Raw genomic sequence first — 14,890 nt, forward strand, 5'->3', positions numbered from 1 at the left:
CTGGCTGCTAAGCCCAAGGCACTAAAAGCCTAGGGTTAGAACTTTTTAAAATAGATTTTAAAGTCAGTTTTTAAAAATGTATTCTTTCTTCCCCCCACCTCCAATCTTTTCCATTCCAGACTATGGCCTCCCTTTAACCCTCATTTCCGCTGAAGCAGTAGAAAATTAAACCATGTTTCCCATGCTCAGATGATGCACTATAGCTGGTTGGGGGGAGGGGAGGGTTGGGGCTTTTATAGTTGAATATTTCCTGATAATTAGGACAGTAGATTGGATAATTTTCACTCAGTGGGCAACTCCGGCTCCCAACCAGAAGTGAACTTCAATTTTGATCCCTGAACAGAGTGTCTCAAGTAACTTGATTAAGATCATTTAAATTAGCAATGAACCAACTCCAACTCTTCTGTCCCAAGAGCAGCACTCCCTTGTTTCCCCATCTTCATTTTCCCCCATGGCTTGTGGTGTTTCTCATTAGGTCATCTGCCAGTAAGTAATTATATTTATTTCTTATATCAGGATCAAAAACATGTTAGGCACCAAATAGACAGTGGCATGGTCCCACCTTTAGACTTCAAGTTCTTTGGGTTAAGTCAGAGTCTCTGTTCTGGCAGAGCTTTTTTCAGCTGAGGAGTACCTGAATTTGCAAAGGTGCATTTGCACTTCCTACATTCTGGGCCCTTATCCCTGTTTAACAGCAAGTCTATATTGCCCTGCAGTTTGAGCTAATACTACTATGCACCACAGTGATGTGCTGTAACTCCCCTGTGGGGACACTTGGGTACAAACTAAAAGGTTCATAGTGCACGATAACATAGTTCTCTTCAAACAGGACTACATTAATGCAAAGCAGGATCCTTGTAGTTGGTGCCCCCAGAATCCACGTGCGGGAGGTACCCACTGCTATTTACCCCCACCTCTATGCCCTAAATTAAACCGATCTCAAAGCTGCTTTTACTCTCATGTCATGGTCCCCTAATGGCTGCACAACATCTTAGAAGAGCCAAGTGCAGAAGATTGTAGCAACATCTCCTCCTCCTCCAACACTTCTGGGTCTGTGAAGGATTCAGCAGTCTCATGACGACAGATTTAAACCATCCAGGGAATCCCCTTCTGCAGTTGATATTCCAGCAGGGCTGTTTGTTGGTTTTCCATCCTTTTTACACCAACAGTGTGTCATAAACAGACTAAATCACAACACATAATTTAGGCCTTTTGACTTTAAGGTACCATGCTCACCTAAATACCATCTATGCCAGTGGTTCTAAAACTAGGGGCGCCGCCTGTTCAGGGAAAGCCCCTGGCGGGCCGAGCCAGTTTGTTTACCTGCCGCATCAGCAGGTTCAGCCGATCGCGGCTCCCACTGGCTGCGGTTCGCCACTCCAGGCCAATGGGGGCTGCAGGAAGGGAGGCCAGCACATCCCTCGGCCTACACCGCTTCCCGCAGCCCCCATTCACCTGGAGCGGCGAACCAGTGGGAGCCGCAATCGGCCGAACCTGCAGACGCAGCAGGTAAACAAACCAGCCTGGCCCGCTAGGGGCTTTCCCTGAACAAGCGGCACCCCTAGTTTGAGAACCACTGATCTATGCAGTCCTAGCTTCAAGGCTTATATTCTCTCTCACATGCACACCCTTAAAAGAACATTAAGGTTGCAAAGTCAAGCATTCAAAAGTTAGGAAATGCCAAAATGAAGTTTGCTATGCAAACTTAATTCGGCCTGGTACATGATAAGGCTTAGTTACATGATCTCACACTATTATTTCCACAGGATCTTGTCTTATTCAGTGCACAGAATGGACAGTGCTCTGGGAATAAAATCGGGGTTATGTATTGAAGGAAGCAGTGGTCTGTAAGACCTTATCTTGTGTGTTGCAGAAGTTTGAAGGAATGTAGTGAACAAGGTGGAACATCACAGGAAGAGAAAGGACAACCTCACAATTATGGCAGTAGAATACTGCTCTAGGAAACTGGGTTCTGACCCTGTCACAGAGTGCCTGTATGATATCAGGCAAGTCACTTAAACCACATTTTTCACAGATGTTCCTCATTTTCCAGGTGCCTGATTTGAGACTCTGGAGTCTGATTTCTTGAAGTACTGAGCAGCCAGAGCTGCAACTAAAGTAAATGGGAGTTGTGCATATGAAATGCTATATGAAGCCAGCTATTGGGCAAAATCAGTTCATAGGCATCTCAAACTGGGCACCCAAAGTCAATGGACACTTCTGATCTTAATCTCTCTATGCCTCAGCTCTCCATGTATAAAACAGAGATAATATCACCCCCTCATCTCATAGGGAATGTGAAAATAAATTCATTAAATGTATGTGAAGCACTCATTTACTGTCATGATAAGCACCACAGAAAAGCTATGAGGAAATTAATAATTCTGTCTTCAGAATAAGGTTTGAATAGCGTGCAGTAAAGCAGGCCTGGGACTACACATTGACAATGAGGAGAACAAAATATTGAACAGCTTCTAATTTAATGAGCATCCATTCTGAGCCCTGACTGAGGCAGGGTCCAGCGGAAAACTTTGTACATAGTTCTGCAATTAAAGACTATATCATAATGCATACGGACATGGGTTCAGGATTAAGATTGCCTCATTTTCTCGCTTTTGAGTACTTAACTTTGCAATCTTATTAATGTTCTTTTAATACCTTTGTGTGTAACTTCCTACGCTTTTAAAAAAGCAAACTGAAAAACATGTCATTTTACACATGTACACGATTGATTCACAGAGTTGAAATGTTTAGATCCACCACGCAAATCTCTGCCACTTGAGCTAATGGACTAACTGTTAGCAGTTGTAGGCTACCCTCTATGTGGTTCAGCACTACAGAGGATGACACTGTCAATGGGTTCCACAGATATTTGCTGACAGCAGAGGAATGGAGACACTCGGGGATTTTGGATTTCATTCCAGTCTCCTTAGAGTAGAGTTCTCTAGTTGGCCAGACTCTTCTGCCCAACCCCCAAGCTTGACCTCTTTGCCACATCCCCACCAACCTGGGCCTGGCCTAGCTGTACCCCATCACTGACCCTTCATCTATTCAGTCCCAGGCTCCACTCAAGTTGCTGATCCCAGTCCCCTTTGCCATTGTAAGATCACTTGTGTAGCAGCTCTATGGCTCAGGGGTGTGGTTTTTTTCAAACCTCTGAGCAACATAAGTTTTGCCGACATAAGTGGTAGTATAGACATGGCCTCAGTCACTTGGACGGACTGGTGTATGTATAGTCTGATCACCCACAGAAGCTGTGAGAGGCTCAAGGATTATTAGCTGTTAAACTCCAGCAAAACTCTACTGATCTCATGGAAACTGCGATTTTTCAAAGCCTTATAATTTAGTCTTATTAGGGCAGACTTTCATGGAAATGGCAAAAAGGCACACACCTTTGACAAAGGCACACAACTTTGACCTTTGACTGGCCACTCTGACAAATTTCAAGTCTCTGCTCCAAAACATGGGAGCACTACAGCTTTCCAAAGAAAAGCTAACCAAGAATTTTTTTTTAAAACATTGAAAAAACAAAAACATTTTTCTCTAGCCTCATTCTCAGAAAATAGTGAACATTCCAAATTCAGCCAGTGGAAGACACTCAGCATGGAAAATTTCAGCCTGTTTCAAATTTGGCAAAGTTACAGCAACTGAAAACAGTGTCTTATAATGGGAAGCATTGAGCAACCTTAATTGGCAGTTCTACCAGTCCATACATAATAATGCGGACCTTAAGGCTAGGATTTTACTTAATAAGCATACACAGTGAGGAGCTGAAGTAGGGAACTGAACCTTGACAATTTATCCAGGGCCCACCCATAGAAGAATATCTTAAACCTGAACATCCACAATAAGCAAAGGGAGAGACGCCTAATTTGTCAACAAAAATGCTTTGCGTTTCCTTCTTTTTGGGGGGAAAGAGGAGGGAAGAATGAGAGAAACAGTTCCCTTCCCCTTCAGAAAGCCCTTCCTTCCAATACCAAGGAAAAGCACTATTTTGCACCCTAGAAGTTACTCCACACTCAGGTGCCATTACTGGTGTTCACATTCCCCTACCAAACTAACACAGATAGGTAGTTGCAGGGTGGACTGATTTAAAATCAAAGCGATTTAAACCACCAATTTTAATAACTATTTAAATCAGCAAGCAGGAAACCCTGATTTAAATTGTTGATTTTAATCATGTTTTGCATTTGTAATTTTTATTCTAAGGAACAGCTGACACTCATTCATTGGTAACCACTGAAACATTTTATTTGCACTTAAAATAGCCTTTACAATACACTTGGAGTTTCTTTTTGCTAACCAGGGAAATAAACTATGTCTATACATATTTAGATAAGCAATTATACAGCCATGATTAATATGATGACCAGGATGAAGAAATGGCCAAAACGACCAATTCCCAGCTCTGGGCCTGGCTTATTTAGAGAGCCATTTCCATGTATTAACAAGGACTGTATTAAATAACCACAGGGTTACACACAATGTCACCTTGATACCTCAGAGGGGAAAGAGAGGAGAGGAAGGAGGAAAAAGTAGAGAGCAATAGCATAAAACGGGGGGGGGGTGAACAAAATCATGCTGTCTTCAGTAGAAACAAACAAAACCTGATGTTGAGAGTAAGCTTGATAAAGAAGCCAGCGCATTAATGGTAAAGACAGCCTTCACTAAGTACTTTTAACTGCCTATTTACTTTGCCCTTATCACTATTTGACAGTATTTTTTAACCTTGATTTATTCCAAAAGACTAATTTCTGTGCTGTATGATAATCCCTATCAATATTAGTCCAACATTTCCAGCAAGATCTGCACCTCAAAAAAGCATGAGAAATGTTTGGGCAAGGCACAATCTTTTAAGACATGTAACTAACAATTTCTCCGTTAAATCTATCCAAGGCAGACTGGTTGTTCTTATACCAACATACCATTCCTTTTACTCACACAACTGTGAGGGGACTGCAAGCCTACTTGGAATGTGTGTGAAGGACAAATCAAATAGAACTATGAACTTCCTGCCTTTGGTGTGTGACTGTTACAACATCCTTAGTGTACTTTCCACATTTAAGTACAAAATAAGGCAACAACTATCACCTGATAACCAAATACAGGGATTGAGGGCAACCCCAAAAGCACTACCCACTCTAGAATAAATAAATAAGCTTGGAGAGACTGTTTTACAAAGACCATGTCCCCTGTAATATCATGACAGTGTTCAGTGTTAATCCCAATTGCTGTTGGCATATGCAAACTCTACTCTCTTAAAAACATGTTCACAAGCCACAAAACTTGTTAAAGGGGATAGTTTCTGGCATGATTGTTCTGAAGAAAATAATATACGTGCTGGATACTTAAACTGTGCTAGCTAAAAGTAAGTTAAAAAGCTTAACAAGGTATTTGCAAACTATGCTTGACAACCATTTCTGAATCTGTTTTAACAAATATTGCTCTGATCGGGGGTAGAGAGAGTGCTAATACAGGAACATCCACCAGCACCTTTCCCTAAATGAAGCTGAACGCTATTCAGTACATCTAAGATATTAACATCTATAATTTAAAAACTGTGTAAGTGTAGGAACAAATGTGTTTGAGCCCCTTAAAACCATTTACAGGATGCTTATGTTGCAATGTCTAGCAGAGTCCAGTCTACGTTAGCCAGTGCGGCAAAAAATTAATTCCATGGTTTTGTAAACCATTCACTATACTGCACGGTGAAAGCTCTCAGATACCTAAAGCACATACATGCCTGTTACAAGAAGTACAGTCACCACACTGAAACTCCACACATTCCAACCAGTAGAGTCTCTCCCCACAGATGCCCCTGGCGTTCTGTAGAGTGCAAGCATCCCAAACTCAAACCAAAAATATGACAAGCAACTGCAAGTTCTGTCCAAACCTGTAGTTGCAGTGATCTTCTGAATAACATAACTGAATGCAGAGCCATTCAAACAATGAAAGAAGAAACCAGGACAGCCTCAGACTCCTTCCAGAACACTTTACATGGCCTCAGGACATAGAGATGACGACTTCTAGTGACTAGACTGGTCAGTGGGTAGAGGCCAAGGATAGGATGAGGTAATCATTCCCATGTGACTGAAATTAAAAGCTAAACAAGGAGTTCACTTAAAAAAAAGTGACCAACTTGCATGAAATTCTTAAGTCTGATCTTTTGCCTTTAGGGCTGGGAAAGGCACTCAGATACCATGATTATGGGTGCTAAGACATCCAAAGATCTTCTCACTGTGAGGTTCACAAAGATCATTTGTAATTGTAATAAAGTTCAGAGAAATCTAGAGAGGAACCTCTCTGATTTGGAAAAATTGGACACAAACTGATAGTCTCTTGCATTTCGGTTCTACAGCAGTAAGAACATAGAATCTGCCACACTAGAACAGACTGATTACGTATTTAGTCCAGGATTCTTTTAGTCCAGGTTCCCAAGAGCAGCCAATGCCAAATGCTTCAGAGAAAAGCGTAAACTCCCATTATGCATTTAAATTGTGCAATACTATACTGTGTAGAGAAGTCTCTTCTCGACCTCGACAAATGATCAATTTATGCCCTGAAGCACATGGATTAGTCCTAGTAATGGTTGTTTAGTGTAACTGCACATGCAACATTTATTCCTATAAACATCTACTGTAAAGAGAAAGAGAGAGAGTCTTTTGTAAGCTTAAGGAACACAAAGGCTTAACCCCTGTTAGAAGGCCACTAGACACGAGTAGTTAGCTCAGCTCTGAGTCAGCAGTGCCTGTCTGCAACTGCAAATGGAATACACCCTTTCAACACACACAGGCACCTCCAACATTTCTCTGTCATTTTAAGATCTCTCCGCCACGCCCTACCCACTGCTCAATACCTTGGGTTTGGTCAGCTGTCACAGAAGCAGTTCCATTGCACATGGCATTTTTCCCTAGTCAATTTGACAAAGCTAAGGAATGTTCAGGCAATCAAATGTCAACCCAACTGGCAGAACAGCTGAGATTTTTTGATCAGCGTTTAAAACAAAAGATATAACTGGAAATAGAGTCACACCTACATAAACAACTAACTACAGTGGTCAATATCTATCATCAATATCAATATCCCATCAATGTCACTAAGAAATCCATTTTAAATATCTTCTATAAAGACTTTTTAAAGAACAAATTTATTGATCTAAGATGCATTAATATATTATGTCACAAGCAAAATCATTCATTGCAGAAACTCATGAACCATTAAACAGAGTGTCCTTTTACATTGACACAGTTTGTAGATACTTGTATTTATGTAACAGCTTTCATCCTACAGTATCTTATAGGCAGAATGGGCGTGTGTATGCATTAGTGTTAAATACACACCCAGATCACTTTGCCCACAAATGAAACACAGCAGCTGTTCAGACGCACACAGCAACAAACCACAGCTTTAGGAGTGAAGAATATTGAATACATTTGAAATTATAAGGGGAATTTAAGTATTCAGGTTACCCGACTTGGGAATCTCACCCGTCACCAGGACTAACATTTGTAGTTCTTACGAAAATATTACAAGTTATCTTTAGTGAACATGACCATCTATAGACACTGGACTTTAGGTCTTGTCTGAAAGATAGCACCCTCCAGCAACATAATTCCCCCTATCATGCTGGATACTGTTTCAGTATCAACCCTACAGAGAACCACATAATCAATCACTAACACCATTTCCTGCAGTACCTTTAGTTTCCCCTTGAGGAAAAATGTGGGTGGAGAGGTGCTTCCATTCACGTACTTTCCAGACCCAACCCTGTTTAACTTGTTTGTGCTAAGTACATGACAGCCCGCAGTGATATAGCTATAGACTCAATCCTTAAGTGCTGTACCTCAAGGAGACGTGCCTCAAGAAATAAAACATAACCTCCATTGGAATATATTCAACTGCGGACATTGTAACCACAGCATAAGGGGAAAAGGCTGGGATGAATAATTCCCCTTGCCTTCCTTCCTGTCCCATTTAAGAGATTTACTTTTGTTGCTAAGGAAAACCCCTCTAGGTTACACAGGTAATTGGGTTAGCCTCCAGAGAAAGGCATTCCCAGCTTTCCTGAGTCAAAAAAATGGATAAGCCCAAAAAGCAGAGTACATTGACTTAAATCATCAATTTTAATCATGATTTAAATCAGGAAGCAGGAAACCTTGATTGAAATAACTGATTTTAATCACATTCCACATTTGTAGATTTTAGTTGTTTTTCTAAAGAAAGACTGATTCTAACTGGTTGGTATCCATTAAAACATGTTGATTTGCAACTAAATAAAACCAAAAAGAAAAGGAGTAGTAGTGGCACCTTAGAGACTAACCAATTTATTTGAGCATACCATCTCAAATGCATGCATCTGATGAAGTGAGCTGTAGCTCACGAAAGCTTGAGATGGTATGCTCAAATAAATTGGTTAGTCTCTAAGGTGCCACTAGTACTCCTTTTCTTTTTGCGAATACAGACTAACACGGCTGCTACTCTGAAATCTAAATAAAATCACTACACTAAATTTGGTGCTTCTTTTTGCTAACCACGAAGATAGTGTATCTATATGCATTTATTTAAACTATTACATAGCTTAATTTACATTTATTCAGATTCTTACATTTTACATTTTTATCATCTTAGAAAATGGTGAGTGATGCACATTTTCTTTCTTACTAGGCGATTAATTTATTACTTGTCATTTGGGCCAAATTCTATTTGGATTAAATTAAAATTCAATTTAAAATGCATAAAAACATCTAAATTTTTGTATTAAATAAAACAACTTTAAGTGTGATAGATACATAAAAACATTTATCAAAAAGTTTATTAAAACATGTTTTGTATTTAAAACAAACTGATTTGTTCAACAAAGGAAGTATTATTTATAGTTAGAGAATTGTAAACTGTTTCTGGTTACGATCCTTCAAGATTTTAAAACTAGACAATTTCATCTTCACACTCAGATTTTTAATTTATAGATTGGAAGAGGAAAACAAGGTTTCCTACTTTTCAACATCCAATAGTTTTCTTAACTTTGGATGAACTAGTCACTGAACTGAACTAGTCGAATAAACTGAAAAAGAAAATATTCTCTTGGCACCACCAAAAGAGGCTACTGCTCTCAAAAGCTGATTTAGCAATTCAACAAACTGGTTCCAGGTGCTTAGCCAGTAAGTGCTTTAAAACTTTGCAGCAAACATGTACTGCATAGTATTATTTTCTGTATTTAAATTAAATTTTAATAGATAAGCAGCTTAGGTATTTAAATATAAAGTTGAAAACCTATGTAATTTTAAATACATTTTTAAAATAAACCTGTATTTAACTTAAACCCAAAAAATGCAAATTTTTTCTTTAATCAATTTTTTTATCCATCCTGAAAGTCTCCCTGCCCCAAATTAACCCACCACAGTTAATTAGGAGTCATTTTCCCCCAAATGTTGAGCAATGGCCTCCACAGCCATTTCAAGTTTCCCAATTTGAGATTTGTTGGGTTGCACTTATAAACAAAAAGGTGTCAATGAGGGTTGAGCATTCAGCATCAACTGTACCTTGCAGAATCAGGCCCTAGGTGATGTGTCCACACAAAGTCAGGCTTAGCTCATCTGCTGTTTCTGAATTCAGGATCCTTCACAACTTTAATAAACTTAACTGGCCATTTTAGCCAGTCATAGCAAGAAAGATTCTCACTGACGGAACACAGGCAAACACGACTCATAGAAGAGTCACCAGCTCCAAGAGGATAGCCTAAAGATTAGATGACACTTCCTTTGCTTTTATCTTTTGGTTTTGCACAATTCTTAACCACCACACAGCATGGGATAGTTATACTGCCAATTACACAGGTCAATAACCCACAAGCATTCGTTGTTAGAGTCCTCTGGGACTTCAAAAGCCAACACAAGTCACCAATCCTTCTCCATAGAAGTCAATCTTCTTCTGCTCTGCCTCAGTTTCTCATAGTTATACCTGCTCTGGATTACAAACTGTTCATATTAATTATATATTATGAATGTAAGTGGCACTGTATTCAAAGCATGTGCCATGTCAACTTGCTGTATCGTCTGAAGCCGGATTACCAGGAACAAAGACATCACAGATAACTGTGCCACTTACCATTCTTCCTCTCACTTAACGGAGGGAGATTGGGGTTTCGGCCATGGTGAAGGTTCAGGGTCAGCTCGGGCTGCAGGGAGAGCTCCTGTAGCTCATTAGCAACAGCTTCGCTCTGGGGGCTTGGTGCTGCAGAAAGCGACACCAACACCGGTTCATCATCATTTTCGCCAGCCCCTCCTCCGTCCAGCCCATTTCCAGCAATGGCGGAAGAGGGCAGGCACACCACACCGGAGAAATCCACTTTGGCTTTCGTGATGGCAACCTGCTGAAGGGACAGAGAACACAAGTTTGGTACTTATTATACAGTGAACTATCCCACCTCCCTTGCTGTAGATGGTATCTCTACATTTAAAACCAATGTTATTTCTAGATCTTCGTTAGAATTCATTTTCAACTGAGTTCAATTCAAACCCATCACTAGTCATTCAAACCCAGTACACCCACTGGGTTAAAAACTCATATGGCATTTTCTTCTCCTCAACACAATCATTGCTGAGTCTGCTTGCTAGCCTTGCTACTAAGCATGATCACCCTCCTCCTGCCCTCTACCCATCTATCAGGTCAGCATCCTCAACCTATTGGTAATTCAATGCCCACATTTTCAAGCAGGGTAAAGATCACAAGCTTGATTCTGCTTACCTTTCCTAATCTTCCAGTTAACCACATTTACTCAGCTTCCCTGCTGATCTCTTTTTAAGGGATCCCCTTGTTTTATAGCAATATATGGTCTTAAAAGGTTAATTATCAACTTGAAATCTAGTCAGTTTCTTAAAATGAAGAAAGTAATTTCAGGGACTACATGCACGCGTTCACCTGCCATTGTGGTTTTACACACAGATTTTCACACCTAAAAAGTTGCCATCTTTCCCCATTATGCAAAAAATCCATGTAAACAGTGAAAGTTTACTATGGAGAAAACAATCTTAAAGTATTGTCAGCTACATAGAGTAAACAAACTGAGGAGTTTTCCTCTTTAATCTCTGAACAATAGTAATGTAAAGGACAAGATTAAGAGCCTCAGTTATCCAAAATCTGAATTAACAATCAGATTAAATGTGAATATTTAAAATTCACAGCTGTCCTTTCATGCAACTCCCTTTCAAATGTCTGGAACATCCAAGACACGAGTAGTATATCCAGCTACACAGACTGAAGCACACTGGATGACTGGCTGGCTTCCATATGAGAATCATCAGTAAAATGGTTACTAACATTAATATTTACATGGTAATGGCAATTTATGCTGGACCATTCACATGCACTTGATAGGTATGGCAGTTTCCTGCTCCTTAGCACTGCTTCTAGACTGAGAAGCCAGACAGCCCTGCACTACTTTGGCTGTGCTGAAGCCATGCCTCAATCTGAAGGCTTTTCAGAAGCTAAATTTCCATTTTAAAGAGTTGTGAGCTAGCTGTGAAGAAAAGGTAAATTCAGCAGGAAATCTCTATCTAATCTAGAAAACCCTCCAAACAGTGTAAAAGCCTAAGGGCATGGCTACACTTGCAGGTGTAGAGCGCTGTGAGTTAAACCACCCCTCAGAGAGCGCAGTAGGGAAAGCACTGCCATGGATTCACACTGACAGCTGACAGCGCACTGGCGTGGCCACATTTGCAGCACCTCCAGTGGCATTGGGAGCAGTGCATTATGGGCAGCTATCCCACAGAGGACCTCTTCCCATTCTGGCGCTGTGGCTTGTGGGAAGGGGGCGGGGCATTCTGGGTCCTATCCCAACACCCCATGATGCATCGCTTTGCATCCCAGCAATCCCTGTGCTTCAGTCCACATTTGGCACCATCTTGCAATGTTTTTTGTACTGCGCGCGCTGTCTTCCCTTTCAGTCTGCGGGAATGGAGCCTGAAGTGCTGAGGAATATGCTGATGAGTCTTGCTAGCACGTCACGTTTGGCAGTCGAGTTATTCCTTAAGCTACAAACTGACAGTGAGGAGTCAGATGATGTCGTCGACTAGCGTAACACATATGACATGAGATTGCTTGTGGCATTCACAGACATGCTCACCACCGTGGAACGCTGCTTTTGGGCTCAGGAAACAAGCTCTGAGTGGTGGGATCACATTGTCATGCAAGTCTGGGATGACGAGCAGCGGCAACTTTCGGATGGGAAAAGCCACTTTCTTGCGACTGTGTGCTGAGCTTGCCCCCACCCTGCGGCGCAAGGACACAAGATTGAGAGCTTCCCTGACGGTGGAGAAGCAGGTGGCTATTGCAATCTGGAAGCTGGCAACTCTAGACAGTTACCAATCAGTCGCTAACCACTTTGGAGCGGGAAAGTCGACCGTTGGAATCGTGTTGATGCAGGGCCATTAATCGCATCCTGCTCAGAAGAACCATGACTCTGGGTAACATGCATGACATTGTGGCTGGCTTTGCACAAATGGGTTTCCCTAACTGTGGAGGAGCAATAGATGGGACGCAGATTCCAATTCTGGCACCAGCCCCCTAGCCTCTGAGTACGTTAATTGGAAGGGGTACTTCTCTATGGTTCTCCAGGCACTTGTGGATCACCATAGGCATTTCATGGACATTAACGCAGCTGGCCCGGAAAGGTGCATGACGCATACATCTTTCGAAACACTGACCTGTTCAGGAAGCTGCAAGCCAGGACTTTTTTTCCCCAGACCAGAAGATCACCGTAGGGGAAGACAAAATTCCCATTGTGATCCTCGGAGACTCTGCTTTCCCTTTAATTCCATGGCTCATGAAACCCTACACAGGGAGCCTTGACAGCAGCAAGGAGCATTTCAACAACAGGCTGAGTCGGTGTAGAATGACTGTGGAGTGTGCTTTTGGCCGTTTAAAGGGCCGCTGGCGCTCTCTGTATGGGAAGTTGGACCTGACCGATGACAACATCCCCGCAGTTATATCCGCATGCTGTACCCTCCATAATATTTGTGAAGGCAAAGGTGAAAGATTCACTCAGGCATGGAACTCAGAGGTTCAACACCTGGAGGCTGAATTTGAACAGCCAGAGAGCAGGGCTATTAGAGGGGCCCAGCACGGGGCTGCAAGGATTAGGGCTGCCTTGAGGGAGCAATCTGAGGCTGAAAGCCACCAGTAATGTTTGGTGCTCTGCACGGGAGTGAAGAGCAGTGGTTCCAATGTTAGAAGAAATCTGTGTTTGCTACACTGACTTGCAGTGCCTGTTGCTTTCCTGGGCTAAGGTATCTTTTACTTTATGCAATAATAAAGAATGTTTTCAAAGCCAAAAAAATCCATTTATTTAAAAGAAAATTCATTTATTAAAAAGAAACACAACTGCTTGGGAAACAGAAAGGGCAAGGGGGTGGGGTGGAGTGGGGAACGATTCAATCACAGATTTGCGTATGTCCCGTTCTCATACTCTGCCTTCCTGTCTGGAGTGCTGCACTTCAGGCTAGCTAAAATGCATGGTGATGGGGGTTGAGTGCAGTGGGTAAGGGTCATGGTTTGCAGGGCTGGGTGGTGAAGCTACAAGTGTTGGAGGCAGCTGGTGGCAATAAGAACCCGGATGTGGGGAAAAGTGGGTCGGAGGTGACATGGGGGCACAAGAGTTTTGTGACAAGGGCTGCAGGGGGGGCGGGCGCGGTAGTGCTCCACCTGCATAGCTATGAGCGCCTGTATCGAATCCGCTTGGTGCTCCATAATGCTTAGCAGCCGCTCCGTGCTTTGGTGCTGGCGTTCCACATTCTGCTGGCGGACCCTCCTTTCACTCTCCCACCACTCCTGCACTTTTTGATTTTCATTAAGGGACTGCTGCATTACTTCAGGAGGACGGTGAAGAAATTTGGCAACATGTCACCTCCTGAAGAAGAAAGGGGAGCGTCCATGTACTAGCAGCGCAGATACAGGTAAGCAACCGTTTTCATGTTCTCTCCATAGGTACTAATGCGGACAGTGGACTAGATGATACATCTGAGGGAAGGGAACAGAAGGAGACTCCGCCGATTGGAAGGCATGAGATGCACTGTTGTAGGGATGGGGGTTCCACGACCACTGCTCCCAAGAGAAGGAGGCGGGTGGTGGTGGTCGGGGACTCTCTCCTCAGGGGGACTGAGTCATCTATCTGCCGCCCCAACCGGGAAAACCGAGAAGTCTGCTGCTTGCCAGGAGCTAGGATTCACGATGTGATGGAGAGACTGCCGAGACTCATCAAGGCCTTGGACCACTACCCTTTCCTGCTTCTCCATGTGGGCACCAATGATACTGCCAAGAATGAGCTTGAGCGGATCACTGCAGACTATATGGCTCTGGGAAGAAGGATAAAGGAGTTTAAGGCGCAAGTGGTGTTTTCGTCCATCCTCCCCATAGGAGGAAAAGGCCTGGGTAGAGAGCATTGAATTGTGGAAGTCAACGAATGGCTACGAAGGCTGGGTCAGAGAGAAGGCTCTGGATTCTTTGACCATGGGATGGTGTTCCAAGAAGGAGGAGTGCTAGGCAGAGACGGGCTCCACCTAATGAAGAGAGGGAAGAGCATCTTCGCAAGCAGGCTGGCTAACCTAGTGAGGAGGGCTTTAAACTAGGTTCACCAGGGGAAGGAGACCAAAGCCCTGAGGTAAGTGGGGAAGTGGGATACCGGGAAGAAGCATGAGCAGGAGAACGCGAAAGGGGAGGGCTCCTGCCTCATACTAAGAAAGCAGGACAAACAGCAAGTTATCTCAAGTGCCTATACACAAATGCAAGAAGCCTGGGAAACAAGTAGGGAGAACTGGAAGTCCTGGAATAGTCAAGGAATTATGATGTGACTGGAATAACAGAGACTTTGTGCGATAACTCACATGACTGGAGTACT

General features: G+C 42.6%; 1 protein-coding gene across 5 annotated transcripts in view; it reads right to left on the minus strand.

Moving 5' to 3' along the window:
* The window catches only part of MRTFA (myocardin related transcription factor A), a 182,178-nt gene that overhangs the window by 138,784 nt on the left and 28,504 nt on the right, over positions 1-14,890 (minus strand). For 4 of the 5 annotated variants that reach the window (XM_048834830.2, XM_048834814.2, XM_048834821.2 and 1 more), the window contains exon 4: positions 10,105-10,369. In XM_048834830.2, coding sequence (XP_048690787.1) covers positions 10,105-10,369 — 265 coding nt within the window. The remainder of the gene's footprint in view (positions 1-10,104; positions 10,370-14,890) is intronic. The other variant, XM_048834809.2, reaches the window with a different exon arrangement.

Source organism: Caretta caretta, chromosome 1 (assembly GCF_965140235.1).
Source record: "Caretta caretta isolate rCarCar2 chromosome 1, rCarCar1.hap1, whole genome shotgun sequence".
NCBI classification, from domain to species: Eukaryota; Metazoa; Chordata; order Testudines; family Cheloniidae; genus Caretta; species Caretta caretta.